The sequence below is a fragment of the Nicotiana tabacum genome, chromosome 18 (assembly GCF_000715075.1).
Source record: "Nicotiana tabacum cultivar K326 chromosome 18, ASM71507v2, whole genome shotgun sequence".
NCBI classification, from domain to species: Eukaryota; Viridiplantae; Streptophyta; class Magnoliopsida; order Solanales; family Solanaceae; genus Nicotiana; species Nicotiana tabacum.
In genome coordinates this window covers 10,017,767-10,033,457 of record NC_134097.1, presented here as the reverse complement: position 1 = coordinate 10,033,457, position 15,691 = coordinate 10,017,767, and the positions used below count along the sequence as shown (strand labels likewise).

General features: G+C 39.6%; 1 protein-coding gene across 1 annotated transcript; it reads left to right on the top strand.

The window, feature by feature from the left end:
• The first annotated feature begins 4,243 nt into the window (after positions 1–4,243).
• LOC142172412 (uncharacterized) lies at positions 4,244–4,702 on the top strand. Its single transcript, XM_075236018.1, has one exon. The coding sequence runs from the start codon at positions 4,244–4,246 to the stop codon at positions 4,700–4,702; it is 459 nt and encodes a 152-aa protein (XP_075092119.1).
• The last annotated feature ends 10,989 nt before the right edge of the window (positions 4,703–15,691 follow it).

Sequence of the window (15,691 nt, the reverse complement as noted above, 5' to 3'; positions counted from 1 at the left end):
CCCCTCCGGCTGGCGGTCGGGCTGCACCTGTTCATGCTCCTTCTCAAGACCCTCATGCTTCAGATGAAGAGATTATAGAAGACAATTTTCAAGCTCCACTCGAGGTACCACCACCAGTTGTCCCTACAAATATTTCCCAGCCAGTGCAGTTACTAACAGGAAAAATTAATCCACATGCCTTTCTGAGATTAAAACCTCCTACTTATAATGGTACAGATAAGCCAAATGAACCAATGTTATTTTTGGAAGAGATAGAGGAAATATTTGTTTTTTTGGGTTGTCTTGAAATGCAAGCCACATAGTTGATTAGGTTTTGGTTAAAGGTGCAGTAGGAAAATGGTGGAGAGGTTACAAGAAGGCAAGAGATTCTACATTACCTCCACTTACTTGGCCACAGTTTAAAGAAGCTTTCAGGGCCAAGTTTTTGCCTAGCAGTCAGATAGATGAGCTCCGATGTCAGAACGAACATATTAAACAGGGTACCATGTCAGTGACTGAATATGAGATAGAATTTACAAACTTGGCAAAGTATGCACCTAATTTAATACAGAGAGAGAGAGAGAGAGAGAGAGAGAGAGAGAGAGAGAGAGAGAGAGAGAGAGAGAGAGAGAGAGAGAGAGAGAGAGAGTGAGAGAGAGAGAGAGAGAGAGAGAGAGAGAGAGAGAGAGAGAGAGAGAGAGAGAGAGAGGATGACAAGACTTATCTTCAGGTTGTTAATATTGCTACGCATAAGGAGGCTTTTGATAAAATTGTCAGGGAAGCTAGAGATAACAACAAGAAGGCTAGAACAACATGTACTTATAGTGAACTTTCAGTTGGGGGTAAGAACATGAATCATTCAGCTCACATTCAATCAATAGCTCACTCGTCTCCTTATCCAGCTCCACTCAGACATGGCCAACAGAGTAAGGTCCAGGCCCATCAAGGGTACATTTCAACTAGTCAAGGCCAACCTCGGTTCTCCTATCCTATATGTTCTTCGTGCATCAAAAGACATCCAGGGAAATGCCTTTTGGGTCAGAAAGGTTGTTTTCACTGCCATGATCCAGGTCATATTAAGAGAGACTGTTCACGACTTGGACAAGCTCTAGGGAAGGCTCCAACTACTCAAGTAACATCTATAGGTAATACTATAATTGCACCTCCTCCAATTCGGGAACTTAATACTCAGACTGGACGTGGTGCCAGTCGAGGTGGAGCTCAAGGAGGAGGCAGACCATCCATATTCTATGCAGTTCTAGATAGGCAAAATGCGGAGGCGTCTAACAAAGTTATTACATGTATTCTCTCAGTTTGTGGTCGCCCTGCTTATGTATTAGTTGATCCTGGTTCAACTTTCTCCTATGTGTCTCCTTATTTTTGTGTCGAGATTGGAAAAGCACCAAAACAATTAGGGGTTCCATTTGAGGTTTCCACACCCATATGGGAGTCTGTTAAAGTTGAATATATATTCAAAATTTTCATGTCACAACCCAATTTCCCATCCTTATGACGTCGCGATGGCACCTAGTCTCTATGACTAGGTGAGCCTAACATTTTACGGAATAAATAAAATGAAAACATAATTTAACAACTAACTCCTCATTATACTACACAGCATTCCCAAAACCCGGAACATCGTGAATCACAAACTACAGAAGGAAAACCTAGTGTCTTTATATATCAGAGTCTATAAAAAAATACAGAAGATAATGGACATGGGGGAGAATAGAAGGGGACTCCGAGGTCTGCGAATGCGGCAGATATACCTTGAAGTCTCCAAAGATGTCACGGCTCACTGATAGTGCAGTTGATAAGCAATACTTGGATCTGCACATGAAAAATATGTGCAGAAGAGTATCATGAGTATACCACAATCGGTACCCGATAAGTGCCAAGCCTAACCTCGTTCGAGTAGTGACGAGGTCAGGTCAGGACCCTACTGGTATAAATAATAATAAGGCAATAATGAAATATTGTAGAAAAATAAAGACTGAAATTTAACAAGAAAGAATTCATAGAAGATAACCGCTCAGTATACAGTAATACAACAGGGGATCTCCTGAGATACCGTCTCGTAGTCCCAAATGTAAATGTGCAGGGGGATCTCCCGGAATACCGTTCTGTAGTCCCAAAGTAAATATGCAAGATAGGGGAATCTCCCAGAATACCATTCTGTAGTCCCAAAATAAATATGCAGTACAGGTGGATCTCCCGGAATACCGTTCCGTAGTCCCAAAGTAAATATGCAAGATAGGGGGATCTCCCGGAATACCATTCTGTAGTCCCAAAGTAAATATGTGGTATAGGGGGATCTCCTGGAATATCGTTCTGTAGTCCTAAAGTAAATATGCAACCAAACAATAGAATTCTATAGTTACGGCATGAAATTCTATAGTTTAACCTAAGTAACAGTTAAGGAAAGATAGGTAAATTCACTAAACATGTTGCACGTAGTTCAAGTAAACAGTTAAGGCGAGTAGGCATGCTATTCTAGTCTAGCAGGATACTACACATGGTGATGAAACTCAAATAAGAAGGAAATCGGGTTATTACTTAGTAGAAAAATCAGGTTTTTACACAATTAGCCCGTGTACGTACTCGTCACCTCACGTACACGACGCTCATATATCAAAACCGGTACAAATCCTACGGGGAGTTCCCCCACACAAAGTTAGGCAAGCCACTTAATCAGTAAGAATGTGTTTTCCATAAATATTTGACTCTGAATGGCTCGAATCTAGCCAAAATAATTCGATACAGCCAACAAAAATTATAGGAATCAATTTCATAAGAAAATACTATATTTTTTAATAAAATCCGAAATTAACTCAAAAATACCTGTGGGGCCCACATCTCGGAATCCGGCAAAACTCATAAAATCCGACAACACATTCACTCACGAGTTCACTCGCACCAAAATTAACAAAATCCGATATCTAAATCCCAATCAAAACTCAGAAAATTCGGTTAGGGAACTTTTCCCCCATTTTCCCAACTTTTCAATCCAAATCCGAAATTAATTGAAGAAAACAACTATAGATTAATGAAGTATAACTAAAAACGAGTTAGATATGTTACCCCAAAGCTATCTCACAAAATCTCTCAAAGAATCGCCAATTTTCAAGCCCCCAAGTCCAAAAATAGAGAAATGAAATCAAGCCCTCGAAACTCTCTTTTCTGCCCAGCGAACCCGCTCCTGCGACCTCATCATCGCACCTGCGGTGCCGCTTCTGCGGCTCCGACTCTACATTTGTGAGATTTCATTTAACTCCAGAGTCCGCACCTCCATGCCTAACTCCACATCTGCGGATGCGCTTCTGCGTCTACTCGTCCGCTTCTGCAAAATCTTGGGTCATTCTCATCTCCGCATCTGCGACTGCCATTCTGCATACGCGGCTCCGCTCCTGCGGCTCACTCATCCCATCTGCGACCACTGACTCCCAGGCCTAAAGGAGCACCTGCGATCCCAGCATCGCTTCTGCGGGGCCCCACCTGCGGACTCCCCGTCGCAGGTGCGAAAACACCAGAAACAAACATGTCATAAATTCTTCTAAGTCCAAGCTTTCATCCGTTAAGCACCCGAAACTCACCCGAGGCCCCTGGGACCTCGACCAAACATACCAACCAATCCCAAAATACCATACGAACTTATTAGATCCCTCAAACTACATCAAACAATGCTAAAATCACAAATCATTTTCCGATTCAAACCTAAAGAACTTGAAACTTCCAAATTCGGCAATCGATGCCGAAACCAACCAAACCACGTCCGATTGACCCCAATTTTTGCACACAAGTCATATTCAACATTACGGACCTAATCCAACTTCCAAAAATGGAAACCGACCCCGGTATCAAAATTCCCACTACCGATCCAAATCTCCAAAAATTCGACTTTCGCCATTTCAAGCCTAAATAAGTTACGGACCTCCAAAACACAATCCGGATATGTTCCCAAGTCCAATATCACCCAAACAGAGCTAAAGGAACCGACGAAACTCCATTCCGGAGTCTTCTTCACACAATGCCGACTACGGTCAAAATCCTAAGACTTAAGCTCCTATTTTAGGGACTAAGTGTCCCAAAATACTCCGAAACCAAAAACAAAACCTAACGGAAAGTCACATAAGCAGAAAAAGGTACGGGGGAAACATTAAATAGGGGATCGAGGCTGTTACTCTCAAAACAACCGGTCAGGTCGTTACATTGCATCATCACAGTTCATGGCCGGGAAACATTAGCTGATTTGAACTTATTAGATATGGTTGACTTTGACGTCATAGCTGGCATAGACTGGTTATCTTCTTGTTATGCTATAGTTTATTGCCACGTGAAGACAATTAAATTCTCATTTATTGGGGAAAATCTAATTAGAGGTGAAGTGGGTACGCGTGTAGGTAAGTTTATTTCTTACCTTAAGGCTAGAAAACTAGTGAGCAACGAGTGTTTGGCATATCTAGCACATGTGCGGGATATGGAAGCTGACTCCCCAATGCTTGAATCAGTACACATTGTGAAAGAATTTCCAGAGGTGTTCCCGGATGATTTCCCAGGGATACCACCAGATAGGGAGATTGAGTTTGGCATAGACACATTGCCAGAAACTCAACCAATCTCGATTCCTCCTTACAGAATAGCTCTAGCTGAGCTAAATGAACTTAAGAAACAGTTACAAGACCTATTAGATAAGGGTTTTATTCGACCTATCGTTTCACCCTGAGGTGCTCCAGTGTTGTTCGTGAAGAAAAAAAAATGGTTCCCTACGGATGTGTATATATTACCGCCAGCTGAATAAGGTTACTATCAAAAATAAATATCCATTGCCCAGGATATATGACTTATTTGATCAGTTAAAAGGTGATAGGTATTTCTCAAAAATAGATTTGAGGTCGGGATACCATCAGTTGAAAATCAAAGAAGCAGATATCGCGAAAACAACTTTCAGGACTCGGTATGGTCATTATGAATATTTAGTAATGTCCTTTGGGTTGACTAATGCACCGACGACGTTTTTTGGACTTAATGAACAAAGTCTTTAAGCCTTTATTAGATGCCTTTGTTATTGTATTTATCGACGATATTCTGGTATATTCCCGTAGACAAAACGAGCATGAGAATCATTTGAGAACAATTTTTCAAATACTCAAGGAGCGTCAGTTTTATGCCAAATTATCCAAATATGAATTTTGGCTCGATACAGTTATATTTTTGGGATACGTGGTTTTGAGAAAAGGCATTAGAGTAGACCCACAGAAAATAGAAGCAGTTAAAAGTTGGGATTAGCAAGTCACTACCCCTACAGAGATTCGAAGTTTTCTGGGATTAGCAAGTCACTACCGTCATTTTGTATAAGGGTTATCTTCACTAGCTGCCCCATTGACAAAGCTAACTCAAAAAGATGTAAAGTTTTAATGGTCTGAAGCTTGTGAGAAAAGTTTTCAATAACTCAAGAACAAGTTGACTACAGCCTCAATCCCGACTCTACCTAGCCCTATAGGTAGATTTGTGATCTATTGTTATGCTTCCAGAGTGGGGTTAGGATGTGTTCTTATACATAATGACAAGGTTATTGCTTATACTTCTACGTATTTAAAAAATCATGAGATAAATTATCCTATACACGATCTTGAGCTAGCGGCAGTTATTTTTGCTCTAAAAATATGGCGTCACTACCTTTATGGAGAGCAATGTGACATTTATACATATCATAAAAGTTTGCAGCATATATTCAAGCAGAAAGAGTTGAACCTGAGACAACGCAGGTAGTTGGAATTACTTAAGGATTATGATTGCAATATCTTTTATCATCCAAGCAAAGCGAATGTGGTTGCGGATGCTCTGAGCAGAAGATCCATGGGGAGTTTGGCCAGGTTGTCTGTGGTCGAACGTCCAATAGTAACGGAATCCCAACGAATAGCTAGCCAAGGGGTTTGTCTTGATGAGAAGTGTGATGAAAGGTTGATAGCAAGTATGGGTGCTAATTCTACTTTAGTAGGGCAAGTTAAAGCCAAATAATTCGATGATGCTAGCTTGCTTAAGCTCTAGGAAGGTGTCCTTAGTGGCAAGATTAAGATTTTTTTCACTTGATGAGAATGGTGTGATGAGACTTAATGGTCGCTTATGCGTGCCTAATGTAGATGATCTTCGAAGAGCAATTATGGTAGAAGCTCATAGCTCCAGATACTCAATACACCCAGGTTCTACTAAAATGTATCATGATTTGAAGGATATTTATTGGTCGGATAATATGAAGCGAGATATTGCAGATTTTGTATCGCAGTGCCTAAACTGTCAGCAAGTAAAAGCTTAACATCAGAGACCATGCGGCTTAGCTCAAGTCATTGAAATACCGGAATGGAAATGGGAACGAATAAATATGGATTTTGTGGTTGGTTTGCCGTGAACTTTTAAGAAACACGACTCTATTTGGGTCACAGTAGACCGACTCACTAAGTCAGCTCACTTTTTGCCAGTCAAAACAACCTACACAGTACCCCAGTATGAAGCATTATACATAAAAGAAATTATTCGGTTGCATGGTTCTCCTGTGTCCATTATTTCTGACAGGGGTGCTCAGTTTACTATCCAGTTCTGGAAGAGTTTTCAGGAAGGTCTCGGTACCCGAATTAATCTAAGTACGGACTTTCACTCTCAAATAGATGGGCAGGCCGAGAGAACAATTCAAACCTTAGAAGATATGTTACTAGCATGTGTTCTCGATTTTAAAGGAAACTTAGATGATCATCTGTCTTTGATTGAGTTCACATATAATAACAGTTATCAAGCAAATATTCAGATGGCCCCATTCGAAGCCCTATACGGGATGAGGTGCCGTTCGCCTATAGGATGGTTTGAGATAGGTGAAACGAAGCTTATTGGGCAAAACGTACACTACAACATTATACATTTATAGCTATAAAATATATTGTAGCTAAATATACAAATTTTCGTGCCAAAAATACTCTAGCCACAAAAAACAAAATCCGTAGCATTCGTAGCAAGTAGTAGCGCAACTAAAAGTTAGCTACAAACTTTACATGGTTCGTGGCTAAGGACTAATACTTTGTTACGAAAAATTTCTATGTTGTAGCCGTAATGATAAAATATCTTGCCACGAAAAATATACTTATAGCAAGTGATTTTATTTTTTTGCCACGACGATAAAATTTGCAGCTATCTTTGTAGCAAAGATTTGATTTGTTTGCCATGAGAATTCAAATTTTGTAGCTATTTTTATAGCTTTGTCTCGAGGCAATAGTACTAGTATTTAGCTATGAGTTCCACAATTCATTGCTACGAATTAAAGTATTTGCCACAAACATTTTCGTATGAAGCTAAAAGTCTATTCTTTTTTTACATGAAATATATAGAATTATAGCTAAATATATTCGTTTGCTACGAAAGTGAAAATATATAATCATATTTCCGTGGCAATTATAGATACATTTAGCTGCTAATTCAATAATTTTATTGCTATAAATTGAAAATTTTGTCACGTGAATTGTTAACAAGAATTTTTGTAATGTAGCTAAGAATATACATTTTTTAGATTCCAAAGTAAGTTACAACTGATACATAATTGTATTTTTACATTTCAAAACATTTAGAGTACATAATTGATCTATGACACCAACTATAGTACTAATATCTTGCGTGAGACCCATTGTTGCACAATCTTCTCCCTTCTTTCCTGCCATTGTCTTCATCTGCACCTTAGTTTGACCAACATCTATTAGCTTTTCAATTGAGCTCTACTAATTTCACATATTTTCCTGTCAATTTTGATAAAGAAAATCAACACCAGGTGGATACAAACTGATCAAACATATATTTTTAACATGTACAAATAATTATATATTTTATAGAAAAGTATTACAGATTAACTTCTCATGAAAAATCTTTATATATTTCTCTAATACTTTAATTAGTATTATCTTTATGAATATCTCCTTAACATGCTTAATATGACCAATTTTATGAGATAATAAAACTTTTAATAGGCTTAAAAGGAATAACAAAATTCCAAATATTTCAAAAGACAATTTAATCTTTTGCCCTAAAATTTTCTTTCAACAGAATCACAATGAAGAAACAAATATGTAAACCTACATTATTATTTCATGGAAGAATTATAGATCCACACCAAAAAAAAACATACACACATTAACATGAACAATAACATACCTAAGTAAAAAATATTAACATGAACAGCAACATACCTAAGCAATAGTCAGAGCGTTCATTCAAGTCAATCGAATATTTAGTATGTGTTCTTTGAAATAGGCTGCATAAGCACAATTGCCAGTAAATCAACCACAACTAGCAAAAATACATTTATTAATGTATACGGTCAAAATCGAGTTGGCCCTTCATGTGATTAATCAAGATTGGAGTATGATGGACCGAGGTTCGTCATCATAATATCGAGCTCGAGACCCAAAGGCCGATCAATATCGAGCTCGAGACCCAGAGACCGATCAATATCGAGCTCGAGACCCAAAGACCGACCCATACCGAGACCGGCCAAGATCGAGATCGAGCCAAGGGACAAAAGAGCCGTTATAGCCGCATTTGGAGAGAGAATCTCGGCGAAAATCAAGAAAAATTTAATAAATTAGTCTATCATGAGATCATCACTATGTATTTTTAATTATACCAAAATGGGATTCCCCTACTATATTAAGAGTGGTTATCATTTGTAAGAGCAGATTTAATTCATACACACATTCTTCTAATATATACAGAAAATAGTGCCAATAATATCCTTTGGTGGCTTTTGGTATTTTAAGTCAAATTGTTTCTTCTATTCAATCGTTCTTCACCTAATTTGGAGGTGATTAAACTTGAAGGCTTAGGCTAACTAGTTCATCTGGTTTGCATTTATTTCTTTTATAACCTATTTCAATACACATTTATTTATCTTTCCCGATTTGTACTAATTTATATTATGTATCTTTAAAACTGCGTATAAATTTAACTCTATCCGTTTTTCGGGTAAATAGTTTGGCGCCCACCGTGGGACTAAGGATAATAGTGGTTATTTGGTACGAATCTTTATGAAACACACTATTTTACACTTGCTCTTGGAAGTGTCTTTGATTTCGGGTTAAAAACGATAAACTCTCAATTAATGGCCGTACCTATCGATAACTAAGCTGGCTTGTAAGATGAGAATAATAACCTAACGCCCGAGGATGAAAGACCACTCGTTGACCCCGCTGGAACTCGGGTTGTAGATCTAATTGACGTTAATTCACATGTGGCTTTTGAGGAGAATCAACGTTCCGGCCCCGAAAACAGCATTCATGGTGGAACTCGATCTGCAGTTTGAAATACCCAAAATGCAGGAGAAGACGGGATCATCCTGCGTATGATTTTCAAAATGTTGCAAACTCAACATGTAGCGATAGCTCAGTTGTATAGCCAAACCCAGGCACCAAGCAGGCGCGAGCCCGGTCCACCCCAAGAAGTCACCTACAAAACGGGACCAGTTATAGTAAGGATAAATGAACAAGAATCAGGGACTAATCCCGAAATTATTAAGATGCTCGAAGAACTGACAAAACGAATAGAGTTAGGAGAAAGGAGAATTAAAGCAAACGACAAAAAAATGGAAACTTATAACTCTAGGGTTGATCAGATCCCGGGAGCACCGCCAATATTGATGGTCTTGGATTCCAAAAAATTCATACAAAAGCCCTTCCCCCCGAGCGCGGCTCCAAAACTGATCCCCAAGAAGTTTCGCATGCCCGAAATTTCTAAATATAATGGAACAACTGAACCCAACGAACATGTCGTCTCTTACACATGTGCCATTAAAGGCAATGATTTAGAAGACGACGAGATCGAATCCGTGTTATTAAAGAAGTTCGGGGAAACCTTGTCAAAGGGAGCAATGATATGGTATCATAATTTACCATTTAACTCTATCGATTATTTTGCTATGGTTGCAGATATTTTCGTAAAAGCACATGTCAGAGCCATAAAGGTCGAAACCAGGAAATCAGACATTTTCAAGGTAAGGCAAAAAGATAACGAGATGCTAAGAGAGTTCGTATCTCGTTTCCAAATGGAACGAATGGATCTACCACCGGTCACGGACGATTCGGCCGTTCAAGCTTTCACCCAAGGACTGAATGAATGAAGCTCGATGGCTTCACGACAGTTGAAACAGAACTTGATCGAGTACCCGGCTGTTACCTGGGCCGATGTACACAATCGATATCAATCAAAGATTAGAGTCGAATACGACTAGTTGGGTTCTGGGTCCGTTATTAAAAGGGACACCAACTGAGAACCAAGGTCGAACAGGGACCGATACCGGCCATATAACGGAGATCGTAGGGGTAGCGAACCGGGACGCAACCTCGTACGAGGCAAAAGGAGAAGTGATCGAAGTCAAGGGTCTCAAGGGCTGATGAAAAAGAATGGGTTCGACAGACATACCGGACCTAAGGAACCACCGCAGTTATCAAAATATAACTTCAACATTGATGTATACGCCATCATGTCAGATATCGGACGCATCAAAGATACTAAATGGCCTCAGACTGTAGAGTCTGATCCAAAACAGAGAAATCCCAATCAAATATGCAAGTATCATGGCACCCATGGCCATAGAACGAAAGATTGAAGGCAATTGAGAGAGCAAGTTGCCCGATTATTCAATGATGGGCACCTTCGAGAGTTTTTAAGTGACCGGGCCAAAAACCATTTAAAAACAGAGATTTCAATAGACAAAATGAACAATAAGAGACACAACACATCATCCACATGATCATCAGCGAGCAAGCTTGATTAACCCTCCTCGATAATGTCAGGGATTATAAAAGCACATAAGGTGGTCGAGGGTGAAAGGACATCCCTCGATTTTGCTCGAGTAAAATCGGAAAAGAATCACTATTCTCCAAAAGTAAGGATGGATCTGGCCAAAGGTCGCATCGTATCTCTTGCAAAAGGCGATGATGACAGGATCTAAAGGACCCAATATGAAAGGATAAGTATAAACACTTAGGAACCCTTCTACGTGGGTAGTAATTGATTCACCAGGCGATGGGACTACCACGTGCTTATTGTCCCAGTTGCATTCTTGTTTGACTTTCTCGGGAATTTTCTCGGTGATTGTACACTGGTACCTCGACATCGGCTCACATTGACCCGGTACCGAAGAAGGTTTTTCAACTTTAAAATCACTGACAATTGAACACCCTACAGGAACGAATTCTTCAAGGTGAGGCTTCGCCGCATCCTCACCGTCGGCGGGTCATGATAAAGAAGCAACCTCTTTTTGCAGAACGGTTTTAAATGTTTTGGCCATCTCAATTTATGTGAACAAAGAAGAAGGGAGATTGAAGTATTTGGTGTTTTGAGAAGAACAAACAAAGAAATTCCAAAACTTGGAAATAGGAAACTTTGGAGAAGGCGAAGGACTGTAAAGATTGGAATGAAAAAGGTTTAAAGGTAAAAGTTTGAAATAATGAATAAAGGGGCTATTTATAGATTTCACAGCGACGGTTCAAAATTGGCAGTGGTCGACCATCGACTGACACGCATTTAATGCCTTGGTAACCGGACCGATGGGACGTTTGTCATATACATCACAATCGAGCCCGTCGCAGACGTCTGTATTCGTCAAGTCGGAGGTTGAAAAATCATATCGTTTCTCGCCACCTTCTTTCCGAGAAACGAGAGGACTATCTGTATATGGTCAAAACCGAGTTTTCCCTTCGTGTGATTAATCAAGATTGGAACATGATATACTGAGGGTCATCATCATAATATCGAGCTCGAGACCTAAAGGCTAATCAGTATCGAGATCGAGTCAATATCGAGCTCGAGATCCAAAGACCAACCCATACCGAGACCGGCCAAGATCGAGAACTAGCCAAGGGACAAAAGAGCTGTTATGGCCGCATTTGGAGAGAGAATCTCGGCGAAAATCAAGGAAAAGTTAATTAATTAGTCTATCATGAGATCCCTACTATGTATTTTTAATTATACCCAAAATAGGATTCCCCCACTATATTAAGAGTGGTTATCATTTGTAAGAGCAAATTTAATTCATACACACATTCATTCTAATATATACAGAAAAGATAGCCAATACTATCCTCTGGTGGCTTTTGGTATTTTAAGTCAAATTGTTTCTTCTATTCAATTGTTCTTCACCCGATTTGGAGGTGATTAAACTTGAAGTCTTAGGCTAACTAGTTCATCTGGTTTGCATTCATTTATTTTATAACGTATTTCAATACATATTTATTTATCTTTCTCGATTTGTACTAATTTATATTACATATCCTTAGAATTGTGTATAAATTCAACTCTATCCATTTTACGGGTAAACAATTAGCTTCACCAATTTTTGACAACCATAAACGAGAAAAGGCACAAATCATGTGATGACCCAAAAGGTCATCTTATGTTTTAGAACTCGAATTTGTGTCTTTAAGTCTTAAAATTTTCATTTTTATCCTCTTCGATTTGCGTGCACAGTCCGGGCAGGTTTCCGAAAAGCTTTTATGTTAAAAATTGATGAAAATAAGAATTCATGCCTTAAAAGTTGATTTAGTTGACTTCGGTCAACATTTTTGGTAAACGGGCTCGGATCTGTATTTTGACGATCCCAGTGGGTCCGTATCGAATAATGGGACCTGGACGTATGCTCGTAATCGAATTCGGAGGTCCCTAGCTCAAGTTATGAATTTTTGATAAAAGATAAAAGTCTGAAAATTAATTATTTTTAAGAATTAATTGATGTTTGGCATTGTTAGTGTCGGGTCCGTATTCTGGTTCTGGAGCCCGGTGCAGGTTCATTATGATATTTAATACTTGTTTGTGAAATTTGGTGAGAAACAGAGTTAATTTGATGTGATTCGGACGTCCAGTTGAGAAAATAGAAAATTTTAAAGTGTTCTTGAGAATTTTATTTGATTTGGTGCTAAATTCGTAGTTCTAGGTGTTATTTTGGCGATTTGATCGCGCGAGCAAGTTCGTATGATATTTTTAAACTTGTGTGCATGTATGGTTTGAAGCACCCAGGGCTCGGGTGAGTTTCGGATAGGCCATGTGATATTTTGAACTTTGGAAATGTGGTATTTTACCGCAGCAGGTATTCTGGCATGTCCTTCTCCACGTTCGCGAAGGTACTCTCGCGAACGCGAAGAGTAAACTGGGCAGCTAAAGATTTCTTCTTCGCAAACGCGAAGGCTTGGTCGCGAACACGAAGCGATGGGGGCGTTACCCTTCGCGAACGCGACAAGACCATCGCGAACGCGTAGTGTTAGGCATTGGGGAGGGGGAGTCAGCCGTTCCTTTATCGCAAATGCGAGCAATGCCTCACGAACGCGAAGGCTAGGGGTGGGAGTAACCATCACGAATGCGAGCTAGGTCTCGCGAACGCGTAGGCTTGGCAGCCAGTACCCTTCGTGAACGCGGTAGTACTCTTGCGAACGCGATGAACATTATCGCCCAGCACTTAACAGAATCCAAAAACGGGATTTTAGCCAAAAATTCATTTTCTTGAAAACCAAACGGTGAGAGGCGATTTTTCAAGAGCCATTTCTTTCCCAAATTGTTGGTAAGTGATTCTAAACCATTTTTTTCAATTACCCATTATATTTCTTCAATTTTCAACCTAAAATCTAGAGTTTTCATGGTAGAATTAGGAGTTAGGGTAGAAACTAGGGATTTCGGGAATTTGGAAATTTAGACCTCAATTTGAGGTCATATTCCAAAACTAATTACATATTCGGGCTCGGGGGTGAATGGGTAAAAGGATTTTGGTTCGAACCTTGGGTTTTGACCAAGCGGGCCCGGGGTCGATTTTTTAACTTTTTGGAGGAAAATTTGGGAAATTTAATTTTTGAAAAATAATTGATTCCTGTAGAAATATTAGATATTATTGAGTCATTTTTGATTAGATACGAGTGGTTTGGAGGTGAATTCCAAAGGAAAAGTTGTGATTGAGAATTAAGTGGCCTTCGAAGCGAGGTAAGCGTCATGTCTAACTTTGGCTTGAGGGAATAGGTATTATGTGTTTATTTGCTACGTGTTTGGTTGTTAAATACGATGTATAGGTGAGGTGACGAGCATCTATGCATCGTTGTCGAGTCATAGCATGCGAGTGAAATTCTATTCTTGTCTATTTTGTAGACTTAAATTCTACTATCCATGCTTATCGTGTTATTTAAAATGATGGGTGACTCATATCTGGTTTCACTGAGATTTGGTAAATTTCAAATATTGATTCAAGGTTGAGATTACATTGTGCTATGGATTATGGGTAAAATACTGGTTTTCTTGTGATACTCTTATCTATCCATTGTTATTGATTTTGTGATCAGTGAGGTGGAGTGTAAAGCACGAAGGGTGATATCGTGCATGCATTATTTATCTTGTGAGAAAGAGTGTAAGGCATAAAGGGTGATGTCGTGCATGCATTATTTATATTGTGAGGAAGAGTGTAAAGCATGAAGGGTGATGCCGTGCATGCATTATTTATATTATGAGGAAGAGTGAAAAGCACAAAGGTTGATGCCGTGCCGTTCTATTTATTTATTTGGTGAGGTTGAGAGTAAAAGCATGAAGGGTGATGCCGTGCTGTTCTATTTATTTATTTGGTGAGGTTGAGAATAAAAGCATGAAGGGTGATGTCGTGCAGTTTTTCTTTGTTGTTTTAATTGCTCAATTCGTTTAAGGATTTTTCTGTTTAATTCTGTCTTTTCATTATTTTCACTCTTTATGTTGTATTCCCTCACTGTATGTCCCCTTCCCATTATTTCTGCGTTATTGCTTTATTTACTGTTGTTGCCACTAACATGATTATAGTGTTTAGGTTATATGTGAGTGTTTTGTCCTAGCCTCGTCACTACTTTGCCGAGGTTAGGCTCGACACTTACCAGTTCATGGGGTCAGTTGTACTGATGCTGCACTCTGTACTTTCTATGCAGATTTTGATACCGGCTTAGGTTGATCGAGATTTGCTACTGGTTCGCTGTCCGGAGATTTAAGGTAGATCTGTCGGCGTTCACAGACCTTGAAGTCCCCGTCTATCTTATATGTCCTACTATTTTCTTTCATACAGACGTATTTCTTTCAGACTATTACTTGTAGTAAATTCTAGAATGCTCTTGAATTGTGACTCCATATCCGAGTGGTAGTAATTAATACAGTTTTATGATATTCCGCACTTATTATATTTCATCTTAGTTAATTATTGTTATTTACTGAATGGAAATAAGGAATTGGTTTAACGATTTTTCTAATGTTGGCTTGCCTAGAAAGTGAAATGTTAGGCGCCATCACGGTCCCGTCGGTGGGAAATTTCGGGTCCTGACAGTTGGTATCAGAGCCCTAGGTTGCTTAGGTCTCACGATTCACGAGCAAGCTTAGTAGAGTCTGGAGGATCGGCACAGAGATGTCTGTGCTTATCTTCCAGAGGCTATGAAGTTTAGGAACAAGTTTCACTTATATTCTTCTCTGTCGTGTGATTTTGCTTCCTCAATACTGATTAAACTCTTCTACTCTTATTCTCTCGCAGATGGCAAGAACACATACCGCTTCCTCCAGTGGCAGCTTCAACGCGGGGCAGAGGTCGAGGCCGAGGCCGTGCTAGCGGCCGAGGCAGGGGCAGGGCTCAACCTAGAGCCCGAGCAGCAGCCCAAGCAATGGAGCCTCAGATAGAGCTTGACGAGGAAGTTCCAATCCA

Excerpts from the sequence above, each read along its gene's own strand:
- LOC142172412 (XM_075236018.1), top strand. The coding sequence starts at position 4,244 with ATGGTTGACTTTGACGTCATAGCTGGCATAGACTGGTTATCTTCTTGT.